General features: G+C 39.0%; 1 protein-coding gene across 3 annotated transcripts; it reads left to right on the plus strand.

The window, feature by feature from the left end:
- The first annotated feature begins 62 nt into the window (after window positions 1-62).
- Window positions 63-15,260, plus strand: TRMT6 (tRNA methyltransferase 6 non-catalytic subunit). 3 transcript variants are annotated; one of them, XM_062614312.1, is made up of 11 exons: window positions 63-224; window positions 2,592-2,719; window positions 3,141-3,250; window positions 6,410-6,501; window positions 6,588-6,671; window positions 7,902-8,026; window positions 9,279-9,643; window positions 9,852-9,937; window positions 13,114-13,216; window positions 13,307-13,393; window positions 14,318-15,260. In XM_062614312.1, the coding sequence occupies exons 1-11, from the start codon at window positions 124-126 to the stop codon at window positions 14,489-14,491; spliced, it is 1,455 nt and encodes a 484-aa protein (XP_062470296.1). In that variant the 5' UTR covers window positions 63-123; the 3' UTR covers window positions 14,492-15,260. The 3 variants fall into 3 exon arrangements, with proteins under 3 accessions (XP_062470296.1, XP_062470297.1, XP_062470298.1); XM_062614313.1 differs by lacking the exons at window positions 63-224; window positions 3,141-3,250 and adding an exon at window positions 802-932; XM_062614314.1 differs by lacking the exons at window positions 63-224; window positions 2,592-2,719; window positions 6,410-6,501 and having other exon boundaries at window positions 3,139-3,250.
- Window positions 15,261-17,490: the final 2,230 nt, after the last annotated feature.

A 17,490-nucleotide genomic window follows, 5' to 3' on the forward strand; every position in this document is an offset into this window, starting at 1 on the left:
TTCCGAGGGAATCTCACCCCGCCCACTCGCCCTTCGCCTCGCCTCGTTCTGCTCCACCTCCAACATGCACTCGCGCATGCGCACTGGCCACCTCCCCGGTGAGGAAGCGCACGAGTGGCGACAATGGAGGACGGGTTGAGTATGGTCTCGCGTATTCGTGAGGGGGACTGTGCTGTCCTGAAGCGGGACGATGTCTTCAAAGCGGTACCCGTGCAGCGGCGGAGGTGAGGAACGTTCGGTGCTGCTTGTTGTCTGCCCCTTGGCCGAGGTTCGCGTGCTCCCCTCCCCCTCACCTTCGAGGCGGCTCCAGTGGTCGCCTGCCTGAGGGAAGGGGGGTCCCTGTGCGGCTGTTGTGACCCACAGGTCCTTGCTATGCAGTGAGGAATAACGGCCTCACCAGGACGAGGTGACAGGCAGCGTGAAAGGTGTCAGTGCTGCCTCAGTTCCTGTGAGGAAAGTCCCGAAAATCACCTGGCTGCGTTTCTTATATAAGTTTGGAAGTTATTTAATCTGTTCTTGTGTTTTCATTGTTAAACGGGTGCCGATTGTAAGAGGAGGAAAGGTGCAGCAGTCTGAGAAGCATGTCTCCATCATATTTCTCTCACTGGGGCATATAATATCTGCAAGATGCAACACTGCCTTCTTAAATAGGGATTGGCTTCAGTGTTCTCATCAGTGTTAGACTGTAGGAAGATGCTAGGTGTCAGGTCTGTATAGTTACTGGCTTGGAGAGGATGATATGAAAGGTTTCCTGTTTCTTTTTCCTAGGCCAACTGGCATAGCAAGAAGCACCTGCACTTCAGCAGGAAATACTGTAATCAGTGGACACAGCCTGGGCTCTTCCCATTGCAGCAATTTTATAGACCCATGTGTAGAAGTCAGTGTTGGGTAATGTGGCCAGACATCTGATTCAGTATCATGGAGCTTTAAAGGTACTATGCTTGAATGAGACTGGTTTAAAAATGACATAGCTCAGACCTAGGGATTTGGGAATACTGGTTATTGACAGTCTTAATGCTCACCAGTAGAATCTGGCACCAGAATCAGGTAGTTACTCTGTTAGCCTGCAGAGCTCTGCCAAGATCTGCGCATTGGGTCCCTCTTCACTTTTTGTTTAAAACCCTTATCATAAAATAAAGAATAAAAAAGTCAGAGAGTAAATATTGCCATTGAAATGACGAAGGAAATTAAATTACTTTTGCATTGATTTTTCCCTTTTTATAATCTGATGTGGGTCAGGACAGTCAAATAACACATGACAATAGCTGTGGTTGGATTTGAATGGTCATCAAAATAAAATTTGAGCACATGCATGCAATTTTTTATATGTCTAAATTCTTTTCAGTAATTTCAAGTTTTTATGAACTTTTATTAGTCTTTTAAGGTCTGGTTGGCAGGGATTAATAGACTCTGTGAGCAAGTATGTTAATTTTGTATGAAAAGAATTTGGTACTATCTGACAGAACTTTCTTCTTGTGCTTTATTTAAGTTCTGGATTGTACTTGGAGATGTAAATAATATATGCAAAGAATATGCATGAATTGCATTCTTCAGTCAGTAGAAAACTGGAAATAACAGAGAACACAACCTTTTTGCTTAGCTTCAGAATTAGTAATGAGTCTAATCAGCAAAGTAAGAGCTGTTAATGATAAATTTTGATTCAAATGTGAGAGTGGCATATGCACTGGTACCTGTTTCATTTGACAAGATTGGTTATTACCCTGGTCAGCAAGAAAACCTTTGTAGGTCAGGCTGAAAGTTAAAGGCTTTGTGGATCGTGTTTTGTGTGAAGGAGGAAGAGTGCAATCAAAATTGCTCCTTTAGTGCAATCAAAATGGAAGTGATAATAAATTTTTGTATTAAACATTTCTGCTGTCTTCTTCATAGTCTTTTGGCAAATGTTATTTCAAAGGAGCTCTGTAAAATACAGGCTTATCCTCATCAAGGGGAATGGCTTTAAACTGAAAAAGGGTAGATTTAGGTTAGATATTAGGAGGAAATTCTTACTATGAGGGTGGTGAGACACTGGCACAGGTTGCTCAGAGAAGTTGTGGCTGCCCCATCCCTGGCAGTGTTCAGGGCCAGACTGGATAGGACTTGGAGCAACCTGGTCTAGTGGAAGGTGTCCCTGCCCATGGCAGGGGGTTGGAACTGAATGAGCTTTAAAGGTCCCTTCCAGCCCAAACCATTCTGTGTCGTTTTTGCACTATTCTGCATGACCCAGCCTAGATTTAATATGCTTCAGATTTATTTCATTCCTCCCCTTGTTCTGATGTTCTCTGTCACAAATGGTACTCTGTAATTCAAGTGGTATAGACTTGTTTTAGCTGTCATTATAGAATTTTTTGAACTGGGAAAAAAAAAATCTGCTTACTGTATGCTCAACTGAAGTTCTTTGTTCTTTCCTGACCAGTTTCAGTTAAATGTGGTTTTGTGGTTAATTTCACTTTTTATGCTTGTCCTCCTGGTTTTCTTCAAGGATATAGATAAAAATGGCATGTGTGAAGCTGTAATTTAGTTTCAACTGTTGTGGGTTTCAGACATGGTAAAAAATAATGCTTTTAATATCATCAACTTTTTTATTATTTCAGAAAAATTATTTTTGAGAAGCAGTGGTTCTACCTAGATAACGCCATTGGTCATGTTTATGGAACTACATTCGAAGTAACCAGTGGTGGAAACCTCCAGCCAAAGCAAGAGACGGAAGAGACTAACAAAGGTATTGCAAAGGATTGCCTGATGTTTGAAAAAAAAAAAGAATTCCAGTTAATTTGTTTCTTTGATAATACCAAAGGTGATAGAAAAGCTTTGTATTAATCATTGGTTAACTCAACGTTACTTAACATTTTTTCTGTCATAAAAGTGCATGGTTTTGTCTTGATCTGTTGTTTCACTAGTCTCATAACAAATAAGCTTTTTAATATGGGATAATATTTGGCCCTTACTTTGGGTGAATATATATACATTAAGATGTGTTCTACATATTACATTTCATTGATTGCTTAGGCAGTACTTTGCAAGGCCATGAAGCATGTGGGTTTAATCCTGAGAAGTCTGCTTTCTGTGAAACTAAAATCATGTTTTTCCAACTTAAAGATATTTAGAGGGAGATTTTACAAATCTATATCCTTTTCCTTTAGAGACAAAAGAAGCAGGTACAGATAATCGTAACATAGTTGACGATGGAAAGTCTCAAAAACTGACTCATGATGACATAAAGGCTTTGAAGGACAAGGGTATTAAAGGACAGGTAAAAATAAGGTTTTGGTGTCATTTCTGTGCTACCTTGATGGTTATATTTTAGCTTATGAAATAGGCTATTCTTTTTATCGGTGCATAGACTTCAGTGCTTTTTCTTTGTTCTGCTGCTCAATTCATTGATTTCCCTAAAGATCTGGTTTTACAAAAATGCAAAGGCTATTTTGAGAGAAAACTTCATGTAAGGTTAGCAGTTCTGTCAGTAGTAAATTGTGAATTTATATGGCATCAGAAGTCATAACAAGACAAAAATATTAAAACCTTTAAAGAAAGACGGTTCACATAATCACCTTTCAGTTTTGTTTGTTCATAAGGTTAAAATCAGTGGTTCTATATTACGGACCTATTAATTATGCAATAATTAATCAAAGGTGTAGGAAAGGATTATAGATGAATACCAAAGTGGTAACAAAGAACACTGTGTAACCTATATACTATCAGTGTGCCTCTAGGCAGTACCTACCAAACATGTGATGCCAAAACACGTGTTTTATCTGTATCTCAAAAGCGAAGAATATTCTTAAGAGATCTGTTCTGTTAGAAAAGGGTTTGATTTTTACCCTTGCAGTTTGTCAAAAAGAAGTGAGGCCATATTAAATGTTAATAAAACACTGCAGCCAGTTCTGTTGCACACATATTATCAGCAAAATTCTCTGTTGTCTTTGGTTTACCCTTTCAAATAAAAATAAGAAATTGCTCATGCTTACATCAAGTTCATCTCCTTTTTGCATCTTGCTGTTTGCTGCTGCTCTTCAGAGCAGCTGTTCTGCTTTTGCCTGCTTAATAATGGATGGCTCCAAGGAGTTTAAATTGGTATTTCTTCCGTTTCCATGGTTGTGCTGCTAGTTGTGTTACCTCCTTGAGAGGAATGTACTAATCAGTCTGATAGCTTTGATGTTTTTCATTCAATCTCATTATGAGAAGATCACTCTGGCCTTTCTGTATGTCCTCAGCATGCCTGTGCCATATACCTACCATACTTTTATTGTAGATTATTAAAATATCCTACTTTGTTAACTCTGGTTTCTGAACTGTAGCTGAATATTCATTTTAGATTCTGTTATATGCTGGGTGCTGGACAGGGATCCTTCATCTCAGGGACTGTAGTGATAGGACAAGTGGTAATGGGTTTAAACTTAAACAGGGGAAGTTCAGGTTAGGTATAAGGAAGAAATTCCTTACTGTGAGGCACTGGAACAGGTTGTCCAAAGAAGCAGTAAATGCCCCAACCCTGGCAGTGCTTAAGGCCAGGTTGGATAGAGCTTTGGGCAATGTGGTAGAGTATGAGGCATCCCTGCCCGTGGCAGGGGCATTGGAGATAGATGATCTTAAGGTCCTTTCCAACCCAAACCATTCTATGATTCTATGATATGAACAGTGACAGATATTATTCTCCCATAAATGACTGAAAAATCTGAACTCATGTTTGTGAATGGCATGCCTTTGTGATGCAGGCTCATTTTAGAGATGATTGTTACTTGAAATAAAGCAACCTCAATGTTAATGGGGCCCATCACTTCCCAAATCCTTCCCAGGTGCTGAGGGATAGTTATTAGGATGAAGACATGAAGTGACATGTACTCCCAGGGCATTATGTAGTGCTGTCAGGGCATTGTGTAGTGCTGCAGCTTCCTTTTGGCTTTTGCTTGCTCTAGAGAAATATTCCTCAGTTTCCTCACTGTAAATTTAACAAAAAAACCCAACAAAACAACACAGGTATTACATTTAACTTTTTCTGAGAATAAGGCAAAAAAGAAAAGTTGTCTCATGACATTAATACTACCTTTAAAATGTTTGAAGGACTTTTAAGAACTAATGGCTTGAAAAGCAGCAATAGCAAGTGAAAAGAATGTGCACCGCTGCATTTTGGAGCAGGTTCTTAACGTGCAGTAGGAGATGCGATGTCCACATTGAAAAGAATCCTTTTTGTCATTCTTCCCCCTGCCAATTCCTGTGAGGCCAGGTTATACTATTGTTCTTGTTTAATAGAAACTTACAATTTTAGCAGTTAAACTACTTTGATCACAACAACCAAAACAGCACTCTGCAGCCTTTGTTCTTGTATTGCAGACAGGGAGACAAATCCATTTTTTTTTGTTGGAGGACTTAGTGATCCCTCCAGCTGTAACCCAAAAATAGGAGGAAGAGTTTGATTTGGCAAAGAGAGGAGGTGAGAACAAGGAGACCAGGAAACAAAAACTGGAATTCTGAGAAAACCTGGGAGATAGACAAGGAAGAAGTGGGGGAGTACTGTAGGAAATAGTAAATGCCAAGTTTGACATTGTGCAAGGAGTTGGTACAGGAGTCCAGCACAATTTGTGATGCAGACAAAGTGGTATAAGGAAAATGTCTGCAAAGTAGTCAGACTATAGGGGAAGAACTAGGACAACATGGAAGAAAAAGATACCCTCAAAGATAGAGATGCTGAAGTCAGACAAAGAGACCCAAAGAGGGAGTTGGATTAAAGTAAATGTTACATATGACATCAGGTTCCTTATTTTGTTTTGTTGTTGTAAAGTATTTTGTCTGTATATCTCGACACAAGACTTGGGGTACTGTTGTGCAGTCCAGTTATTATGGGGAATGTTAGACTAACAGTGTATGTCAGTTGTTCTGTAATACCTGACAATAAACATAACTGACTCATTCAAAATACAGGATAATAAAAAGTAGCGAATCACTTGGAGAAAGCAGGGTAGTCTCATTCCCATTCAACATGGTTTAGGAATATTTAGGTACTGAGGCTTCACAGTAAGTGTTAAAGTAATGACTTGCTGATGCCAAAAGGAACAATCATGGTTTTAATTCATTTTGGGCCAGTATGAGTCTGACCTCTCTCATGAGTTAGTTCTGGCACCTACCAGACTCCTTCCCCACAAAACGCCCTGTTACCAGGATAGACATTTTCAATTGCACATTTTCATGCTGGCATTATGTAGCTACAGAACACCAAGAGACAAAAGTAGACGATTAAATTACTGCACTTATCATGTTGAGTAGTAGGAATTTACTTCACAGTTAATGTCAGTAGAAATAAATGTTATATATGTCTCTACTAGAAGAAGATATTTTCAGTGTTTGTTTAAAAAATACTCTATATAAAATGAATGAGAAATACTAGCTATAATAAAAAGAAATTGTCTCTTCCAAGGAAATAGTTCAACAGTTAATAGAGAACAGTACAACGTTCAGAGACAAAACAGAATTTGCTCAAGATAAATACATAAAGAAGAAGAAGAAAAAGTAAGTGAATTTCAAGGTGTAGAAAATATTTAGCAGTTCTCTAATTTGCAGATCTTAGAATAAGACTTGCTGTGTGTTTCTTACAGATATGAGGCACTTATTACAATTGTGAAACCATCCACTCGCATTCTTTCAACTATGTATTATGCAAGGGAACCTGGAAAAATTAAGTAAGTTTTTATTTTGTTTTTTTTTTTCAAATTATGACAAATCATAATTTATAAAAAAATTATAAATTCTGGGTTTTTTTTTTAACAAATTATAACAAAGATATTTTAATATTCTTTCAAAATACCTGTATTATTCTGGAGTATATAATATTCACATATCTTTTTCCCTATTAATGGAAAGAAAATTAAAAATGGGATATAGAAAATGAATCAATATGCTGTTGCAGCAAAGATGAAGACTTTTGCATCCAGACTAAGCTTCACTATTTCCCTACCACCACCATCTTGCTAATTATCTATGGAGGCAGAGGCTCTCCACATGTTCAGAGCTATTTCTGATCTGGTTTTGGGCAGTGGCATATCACCTCTTGTTTTCTAGCTCGGTAATCAAAATAACAAGCCACCTACCAGAAGCATGAATTTTTGGTTTTAATGTGTTAGGGATTCAAAACCTTCTTCAGTCAGAAGTCTTTCTAGAATTTAAAAACATGTGGTTAACATTAGGGATGGGGGGTGACAACAACAGAGATCTAGCAGTGTTTGATTTTCACTTACCTAAATTAAATGGCGCACTGTTACAGACATTGTTTGAAGTGGACTTGTTGTTTTTAAAGTAGTAAGAGTAGATCTAAAATGCTGAGACTTAAAACCCCCAAATTTATGTTAGTTAAGGTTCCCCAAATCTTTTTCCTTCTCCTTCCCCCATCTCCATCAGTTAGCTTTATTTATCTACTAAGATTAGTTGTCCTTTCCTTGGCCATCACTGAGTCTCTTTAGTGCATGTCCTGTGGCCAGTAGAGTTTGGTTTTGGTCCTGGATTGCAGGTGGTGCATGTTGCTGCAGGACAGATAAACATCACAAAGGACACGTCACTGGATTAGGAAATACATCCAGATACCATTTGTTCTTTACAAAACTGACAGAGAAAACAAAGTTTAAAGAATATTTTGTCTCACTGACATAGCAGATGTCCACTTTAGTATGTGCACCCTACTTCACATCCTACTTTTGCCATTCCCTGCTAATTCCTTGTTGGCTGTTATTCTAGTCCTCTTTTATTAACAGATGGTTAATTATAAGTGCCCACATGGTGACTCTGAAGACCACTGATGCTGTTCCTGAAAATCTTTCTGTAATCCATCCTTTTTTGACAGGCTCCTGAGCTAATACACAGTATTTCTAACTCTTAAGAAAACTAATTTGATATTGCTGAACCCCTCTGTCTTCCAGCCACCTGCGGTATGACACCCTGGCTCAGATGTTGACTTTAGGAAACATCCGTGCTGGCAACAAGATGATTGTAATGGAAACATGTGCAGGCCTTGTGCTGGGTGCAGTGATGGAGCGAATGGGAGGTGAGGAACGTGGTAGCTTAAGTAATGTATGGACTGAGGGCTTACTTGAAACTTAAGAAACGCATATGTATGTGGTACGTCTAAAAGGCAGTACTTCAAAATGCATTCTCAGTTTTTAAAATGACTTTCAGTGTCTCCACTGTTCAAAGAGATACTTGGTTTTCCATTAGAGACAGTTGTATTTTTCATATTTCAGTTTGATTTATTTTACACCATTTAAAAAAAAGAATAGGAAATCTAAAGTTGCTATCACTCTGTGTAGGTCTGTTTTAGTTTCTGTCTTAGCATAATGATATTGTGCACAGAAAAGGCTGTAAGGAGCTTGTATGCTGCTTGTTCCCAGGCACTTGGGAAGTCCAGGAAGGTCAGTGGCAGAAAACAGGAATAGTAACACTGGAATTCAGATAGCCCACAGCACTGGAAATGTCATCTTTCCTCTTGTTCACTGCACCAGAGGTTTAATGTATGCAAAATGTGCATTTTAAAAACTAAGTCAAACATCCTAGAATATGCTCAAGAAAATGTCATATATGACTTTTATGTTTCAAACTTAGTTAATTTAGTTTCATTACAAATCAGAGATACTAGAGAGAGGTCACAGTTATATTCCAGAAGCCTAGAAAGGTAGGAAGTGCTATCTAATTTTGTGCACCCAGATGTGCTGACTGTTGGCTGAGGAGCTCACTGGCAGCTGTACTGTAATTTGGTTTCTGTTTCAGCAACTTTTGGCCATATGGGTACTTTCTGAAGTACATTAAATAAGATGCCATTTCAGTCTAACTATTGAAAAGCTCTTTTTAGTATGTTTAAACATCTGACATCTCTTCCTTTAGCATCTGGATGTCGAAGAAATTCTTTGCCTATTAATACTGTTTAAACTAGCCTTTATTTTTTTTCTCAAAACCACTCCATAGTTACAAATAACGAATACTATATCAAATGTCTTTTAAGTCTTAATTAAATCAGCTTTTCTAACAATTTGTCACTACTTACATGTTCTGTGCTCATCCTAAACACATGCAGAATCTTTGAGTTACCTTGTCCTTTTGACTTTTAGTAACTTGTTCTTCCAATAAAGTTCTTCTACTTTGAGGCATGTTTCAGCATCTTTAACCTAATGAAGGTTAGATTAAACCCAGGCAATTTACTTACCTATTTCTAAATGAACACTTCATTTTAGCATTTTAGAAATTTTAAGCAATTTAAGGAATTCTGGCTTTCCAATGTGTTTTTGATTCTCTTGCTCTTGTAGGCTATGGATCCATTATTCAAATGTATCCAGGCGGGGGACCTGTTAGAGCTGCTACCAGTTGTTTTGGATTTCCAAAAGTCTTTTTTGATAACCTTCATGAATTCCCTCTCAGCAAAGTGGATAGTCTGCTCTCTGGGACATTTTCTACAGAGAGTCTGCCTTCAGAACCCGAAGATAATGCGCTAGCAGAAGAAGAAAACAATGGATTGATTGATGAGAAGCAGACTTCCCTACAGGAAACAGAAGAGGAATCTACTACGGAAGCAGCTATGGAGATCAACCAAACAGAAGAGCAAGAAACAATGGACATTAATGCTGAAGATATAGAACAGAAAGAGAACAAAGAAAAAGAAAATAAGGAAAATGTAAGAATATTTACTGTGGCTACTGAAGTTTTACAATGTCTATGTACTTTTACAATGCCATCTGAATCAGACATGCTGAAATACAGCCTAATCAGGTGTCAAAATGGAACTCTGGAAGTTGTCTTTTGCCTTACATTAAGCCATCTAAGATGAAAAAAATATATAGTTACCAGTTAAAGTGCAAACTTACTTGTTTTGTTGTTCAAAGGTTCGGGAAAAGCAAAGAAAACAGTGCGAGAGAAGGAAAAAGCTGTTAGAAACCGCTGCTTTGTTGAGAGAGAAGAATGCTGATGGGTGAGTTTGTAGTCAGAAACATGTTTGAAAACACACCTACAGAAAATAATTCCCTTTGAAACAAATCAAAGCTTTGCTTTAAAAATACCCCAATTTATTTCTTTATATTTACAAGCAAGCAGTCAACCCACATGTGTCTCGGGTCTAATTTGGTTCTTACCTGGTTGAGGTTTTTTTTCTGTTATTTAAATAGGTTGAAGTTTCATGATCTAACAGTAAACATTTAAAAGAAATAAATCTCTTCCACCCAAAGAGAAACAGAATCCAGGAGGAATTTCATACAAAATGATTGCCAATTAAAATAGTTCCAAGATTCTAATTGGCAAAGTAGAACCTGAGGATTTAAGTTTATTGAATTGGATCCAAGTTTGTTGGTTTGGGGTTGATTGGTTGTTCTTAGAAACTCATTTATTTCTTACACAGGAGAAAACACATAACTTCATTTTACTGCTTTAGCCAGAATCGATTGTTCCCAAGGAACAATTTAAAATAAAGATTTAGTATCAGAAGTTTAAAATGAATATAATAAATATATTCCTAAAAATAAATGTGGGAATATATAAAAATATTAAACATGTATTCCCATAGTAGCGTAAGAGCATTTGGTGGTTTTAACTTGTGACTTGTTCATGATGTTCATAGCAAATGCTAAAGTGATTTGAGTTAATCAAGTAAAGTTGATTTAATTAATAACATTCATTTTCCCATCTTAATAATATTGGCTCACTGGGAATAAAGCAGTTCTGCTTGGGTAAATTTTAATACACATTTACTGGTTATGTTTAAATGTGTGTAACTTTGTATTATGATGAAATATTTTAACTTGTGCTCATTCATATCTAGCATGTTTAAGTGGTAGAATTACTATAAAAAGGCAGAGACAGGGCATTCTGTGTTCCCCAAAGCAATCAAATGGTACAGGAGGTTTGTAAAAAGTCCTGCACATCTGTTTGGCAGCAGGAGCACCACTAGCCATTGCAGTGGGTGACCATGATCCTGGTTTAAACCGCAACATCATTAAGCTGCCTAAATAGCACTAGGGTTTTACCCTAGCTGGTGTTACCACTGTCTCCTGCAGCCATCATTATAATTAATGTCTGTGTGTGGTCTGGCAAAGTGGAAATTAATATATGATTTGATACTTCCTATGATGTAAAATAGTATTTTTGGTTGTTGATTAAGTTTGAATTTAAGGAAGTCTATTTAGTATTTGTCTCTTGTTCAGTTGTTTGCAATCACTTGTATACTATTTGTGCCCTTTGTAACACATGAAAGCTGTAACAAATTACCTACTTGAAGGGAGGAGTGATTTCTTGCTTTAGGAAGTCTTCAGCATGATGAGGGGAAGAGAAGCTTATGGCTGCCTGAAGGCATTGTCACAGATGGCTCAGTCAGGATCACCTTTCTTTAGTCATCTGCCTTTTATAGATCACCATTTGTTTAGATCAAGAACTGCAGGAAACATACTGCTAAGCCAGGAAAAATTGGCCTGGAATAAAGAAATGCTTCAAACTAATGACCTGGTGCATGAGTAGAAGCAGGCAGGGAAGTTAGGGGTTTGTTTTGCAAGAGAAACAGGGAAAGGATAGGTAAAAAAAGCTGGAGGTGGGGAGAAAGCTTAGGATTTATTGTCAGAGTAAAGAAGAACTGGGCATGAGGTAAAGACTGGCACCAGCTTTAGGAGAATTCATTCTGAGGTCCTGGCTTTAACAATATGTACTACTTAATGTAGAAGATAAAAATTTTATTTAAATTGTATCTTCAGTGCTGTTATGTGCTAAAACATTGCTTGTACTACACTGATTTGTTCAGTTCCATTTTTATGAGAGTTGAAGTCTGTCATAGGTCTTTGGGGGGGAAAGGAAGACATTAGGGATTTGGTATTCTTTTAACGAAGACTTCTTTAAGATAGACTATTTTTCTGATACTACAGAAGTGGAAATTTGTTCACAGACACTTCATGTGTTCAGAATTAGACCTTATCCTCCTCTCTGCCCTTCTGTGTCCTTCCTCTCTCCTCATCCTCCCCTCTCACCCATTACATTAATTTTGTGGCTGGCCAGACCACCTGCTGACGACAATATGTGCTGCCATATGAGGGAACAGAATTAGATTTTTCACAGTCTCTCTCATCTCTCACCTTCTTGATGTCTGGCAGAGCTCTTGGTAGCATCAGTGCAGCATTCCAATCGTCCTGAGACTCAGTTTGGAGTATTTCTCTTTATGATCTGCTTGGTTAATTACTGAGCACAAACGTTTTGAAGTTTGGATTTGAAATAAATGGCTCGCAAGGCCACAATGGGCAGAAAACCAAAATGGAAACCGCTGGAAGAATTGTCTCACCTCTTTGTTGCGTTCAGAAAATTGAACATCCATTTATACCTCCCTTTTGATAGGAAGTTTAACAGTGTCTCCAGTGCATGCTCCCCTGGAGAACAAATGTAAATTGATGAGTCTTCTCGTAGAGTATCTGTATACTGGAGAAGTAGTTTCATTAGCCAAATCTTTCTGCATCAGAACAACTTACTGATTTACTCAACCAAATCTAGTTTAGCAGTGATTTTCTTGATTAAAACTTTACATTAGTCTGTAGAGAATCTTAACTATCTGATATACTATGTTACTGAAATGTGAGAATGGAGAATAAAATATGAAACCTTTAAAGGAAAACCTGAGTTGGCAAGGACGTAATTTCTTCTTAAAAGATTTTTAGTCATATTCATTAAGGGATTGTTTTATAGAATAACTTTTACATAAAACTGTATTTAACAAAGACGATCCAGTCTATAAAGAATCACAACTGAGGTTCCATTCTAAGTGACAATTATCAGTCACAAAATGTAAACTCTTATTTGGAGGGTAGGCTTAGAGCAGAGAAAGCAGCATGCAAATTCTTGGGTCAGAAGAATTAGTGTGGAGCTCAGCACAGCTGAACTGAGTGCTCCTGTGGTGCCTTTAATATACTGCACTTTAGGGAGTAAGTGTTTTATCCTCTTAATTATGCAAGTAGGAAATCGTGATCTGTTCTTGTATTTGGGGAGTTGTTGGAGCCATGAAAACATGTTGATGAGCAACATTTAAGCTATAATTGATTGCTGTACTAAGTAGGAGAAAATGACACTTGATAAATAGGTTTCAGAAGCAGAGGACTAATGTGCATGAAATTTCTTTTGCAGCTTAATTGTAGCCAGCAAGTTTCATCCCACTCCTTTACTGCTTGCTTTACTGGAATTTGTTGCTCCTTCAAGGCCTTTTGTTGTCTACTGCCAGTATAAAGAGGTAAACCATGTTTGTTACTTTAGCTGTTACAGCTAAAGTAAAGTTTGGGACTGTTCTGCTCTATAACCTACTATTTGTTTTCTCTTTAAGCCATTATTAGAATGTTACACAAAGCTGAGGGAAAGAGGCGGTGTTATTAACCTAAAGCTGTCTGAAACCTGGCTAAGGAACTACCAGGTAAGGAGTACAGTGAGTAGCTGTAAGAGGGTAAAATGCCTCCACAATGAAAAATACCAGTTCCTCTAACTTTGTTTGAATTAGGTGTTTGTACATGTGGAGTAGTACCCTCTCAAAAATGAAAAAGCAGAAGCATGTCTGATTTCTGAGCAGCTCACCACCTCTGGAGAGGTTCTTTTATCTTCCTGACTTTCTCCTTGCCTATAGGCTTCTGAAGTCCATGAGGAATTACTATTTGGGGGTTGACTTAATTCAAGGGTAGCCGCGATTACTGACTATTGATCAGGCAACCAGACTGGGAGCAATGAGGAGACTCATAGATGAAGATGTCCACACAAGTTAGGCTTGGCGAGGGTGACTGTGTCCAGGTGCAGGTAGGAACAACACACTACAGTGTCCTGGACACAGGTAAATGAGCGTAGACCTGTGATGGCAGTCACAGCAATGAGGAAGCTTAACTGAAGAGAAAGCTTTTACAGAAAAGTACAGTGTAGCTGAAAGTGGTGGTTCATTGCCATGCCTTACCTGAGGAGTAGCTACATAAAGATGATGGTGACAGAACTGGAAATTACTGTACTACTCAATGCTGTTAGACCAGCTGTGGCTTCCTGCAGAGTACACCGGTTCTGGACACATTACTGGGACTTGCATGGACCCCAAACCTTGGCTTTACAGTTTTGCTGGAACGGCAATAAGTAGTAATCAGCAAAGCCATAATCTCATGTATTTCTATGGTTCCTGGTATCAAATACTTGGCCCTTTAAAGACAAAATACATTTTCCAAAGGGCTGTTGTTGTGATGGCTGGGAAAAAAAAAGACATCTTGCACTGTAAGTTTAAAATACACAATTTGATGTACACCTACAGAGTGAGTTCTTACAGGTGCTTGTTTTCTTGTTTATTTTGGGTTTTGTGTTTTTAAAGGTCTTACCAGATCGAAGCCATCCAAAACCGACAATGAGCGGAGGTGGAGGGTACCTTCTGTCTGGTATAACTGTTGTCTTGGATAAGGGCAAATCTGATTCCAGTAACTTAGAAGCACTGAAGATGGAAGAGCCATCATCTAAAAGATGCAAAGTTCAAGACCTCCACTGTTAACATTTGAAGAATTGATTTGTTTTTTAGATCTCAGGAGTCTTAACTGTTAGTAAAATAACAAATACACATTCTGTGCTCTTGACAGCACAGGAATTGTACCTGCCATACATCTGTCAGCAAAAAGCAGCAGAACTGCCTGGTAGGGAGGACTGGCTCACTTTTTACCAGCATACACGATCAGAATGAGAAGAAAAACCCCTTGGAAGCAAACATCACAGTGACTTCAAAAGAGAAGTTCAAGAGAAGCTCAAGTATCAGTGAAAGCATTCTGTTTGTTTGGTGCCAAAAGCGGACATGATGAAGTAGTTTTTAAAAGGTTGAATTCCAGATCAACACACGGACCTTTGGTTTCCATGTTCCCAGAACAGGATCAAGATGACACATTATAGGTAGTGATCTGCTCCCCCTTGGGACACAGAGCCTGAACGTGTTCGGCAATTTAAGGAAGTGGAATCAACAGCAAAAATCAGTTTTCTTTCCGAAGGAACAGTAAAGAGAGAATACTAATTACAGAACTTTACAGCATAACGCCATTTTCCTAAATAAGTACAGAAGAGAGTGCATGTTCAGAAATTAAAATATCAGATATTTAAACAGCTTGTCTCTGTTAGCATTGCCTGTCATTTTCCTGGGAGTTGTGATATGGTTTTACACCGCTATGTGTGTGTATATGTATTTATTCTCCTGGCTTATCTTTCATGTGTAGCCTCTTTTTAATTATTTTTTTTCACTTTGTCATTTCAGTTAAACCACAGGATGCTTTTCCTAAGGAGCTTTATTTTAATTTTCCTACTTTTCCCTCTTTTGGGAAATAGAGGTCTGGCAGAGGCTTTAGGAGGGGAGCACCCTTGCTGGCTGCACACTCTTAAACCTTCTGTTGGGGAGCTTTAGGCTGTGGAGCCAACAAGCTTGGGCATTCTTGCACTTGCTCTTTAGGGGCAGTCTGGAGCTCTGAGGTCAGGTAACCAGACTTCATAAAGCTGTAAAATTTTCTAATGAGAGCAGCACTGTTGAAATGCAAGTTATGATTGAAACGGGGGAGCCTTTATTTTTTTACAAGTAATTGGGGAAAATAATACAAAATTGAGAGAGAGTGCATCCTGCAAGATTTTACTATGTTAAGTTGAAAATTATGTAATAAAAAGTGTATTGAAGAGAAGACACGGGGGCTGAGGAAGAGGTAGACAGTACTTGCATATGTGTTTAGTCTCTATAAAGCGTAGCTCAGGAATCTGCTAATCAGGATGAGTGCCTTGTGTGCAGCTGCCCATTATCTGCATCTCCTGACGTGCTTCTCCAAGCATGAATCCTGCCCAGAGGGGGTGACGGAGGACACCCAGGTGCTGCTGACGCCTCAAGAGAGCCTCAGCCAGAGCCTGCAGCAGCCAGCAGGGTCCCAGCTCAATGGCTCACTGCAAGCTCAAGCCTCTGCTCCTGTAACACACTGGGGATGTCTGGCATGGCCTGGCAAAAGGATCGCTGCATGTAAAGGGCCTTGGCACCTGTCTTTATTCCTGCCTTTCGTCACAGAGCAAACACACAAGTGCCTTCACTCTGCAAACTGGCTGAAAATAGCAGATTAGAAGAAATGAGCAGTTCCTGAGCTTTCTAGTCCTGTGCTTTACTGAAACTACACATCAGATTTACCTCTAGCCGGGGGTGCACGAGCCAGAAGCAAGACACCACTTTCTTTCAGAAGCCAAAACCACCATCTGTGCTTCACTTGATTTCCTGGAACAACGTTATGCGCCTCAATGCACCGATACTTGTTTTAAATTGTACCACCTAGCTTCAATGCCAAAAGTATGCAATCTGCCTTTAAATAATGCAAATTAATGTAAATTGTATTGAAGGACTGTTAAAAAAACCCTCTCATGTTACCCATCAAAAAGTCTTGAGCAGGGAATGCAAATGTGTGGATAAAAACAGAACAGGCAGCACAGTCAAAACAGATGCTCGGCTCTTGGTGCTGGTGGCTTCAGCCCCGCAGAGCAATGCAAGCAGAGCAGGGAAAGATGACAGATAAAAGGGCTGTCACAAAGCTCTTGGAACCACCGAACGATACTTGGAACTCTTTCCAGGGATGTGTTTAAGCAAAACTCCGCTGATTCATGAATGTGTATTTGCAAAAACTGAGCTTTTGAAAGAAGTTACATACTCGAACAGTTTAGAAAGTCTTCTGTGCTGCAGCTAAAGCTGTTTGCTTCTAGGTGTTTACATACTCGTGGGCATGCTTTCTCTCATACCAGCTAGGGGAGGGGAAAAAGTGTCCTCAGCTGGGACACTTCCTAACTGTCCTTACTGTTGCTGGAAAAGTCTAATGAAACCATAGAATTAACTAGGTTGGAAAAGACCATTGAGAATGTCAAGTCTAACATGGTCCTACTGAAGTCAAAATTCTTTGTCAACTCCTTTGAGCCAGGATTCAGTCTTCATGTACCTTAAGCAAGCAAGATGAAACATCTGGTCGTACCAAAGTCCCTGCCATAGCCATGCTCACACAGTTCAAGGATCAGCATCTTACTATTTTCACTTTGTATTGCCTTACAGTTAATTGGAGAGTGTGTTTGTGTTTTAATGAGCGGGTGGATTAAAAGGATTAAGCTGGGATGATGGACACTGCATGTTTACTGATAACGTGACTCAGCTGAATCCTTGGTACAGCACCTCTCTCCTGTGTGCAGGCACAGAATCACAGATTGGTTTGCGTTGGAAGAAACCCTAAAGCTCATCCAGTACCAGCCCCCTGCCATGGGCAGTGACACCTTCCACTAGAGCAGGCTGCTCCAAGCCCCATCCAACCTGGCCTTGAACGCTGCCAGGGTTGGGGCAGCCACAGCTTCCCTGGGCAACCTGTGCCAGGGCCTCACCACCCTTATAGTGGAGAATTTCTTCCTAATATCTAATGTGACTCTACCGGTAATTTGTCATTTTAAAGCCATACAAACAACTGAAGACACTGTCACAGCAGAAAGTCAGTAAAAACCGTATTTGGGTAA

This window comes from Pezoporus occidentalis, unplaced genomic scaffold (genome assembly GCF_034315485.1).
Source record: "Pezoporus occidentalis ecotype Australia unplaced genomic scaffold, CSIRO_AGI_Poc_V1 ctg175, whole genome shotgun sequence".
Taxonomy (NCBI): domain Eukaryota; kingdom Metazoa; phylum Chordata; class Aves; order Psittaciformes; family Psittacidae; genus Pezoporus; species Pezoporus occidentalis.

What these genes read in the sequence shown, in the direction of transcription:
- TRMT6 (XM_062614312.1), top strand. Translation starts at nt 124, where the DNA reads ATGGAGGACGGGTTGAGTATGGTCTCGCGTATTCGTGAGGGGGACTGT. An exon ending in GTACCCGTGCAGCGGCGGAG is followed by an intron (nt 225 to 2,591) that starts GTGAGGAACGTT and finishes TTATTATTTCAG; the next exon opens with AAAAATTATTTTTGAGAAGC. An exon ending in AGAGAGAAGAATGCTGATGG is followed by an intron (nt 9,938 to 13,113) that starts GTGAGTTTGTAG and finishes TTTCTTTTGCAG; the next exon opens with CTTAATTGTAGCCAGCAAGT.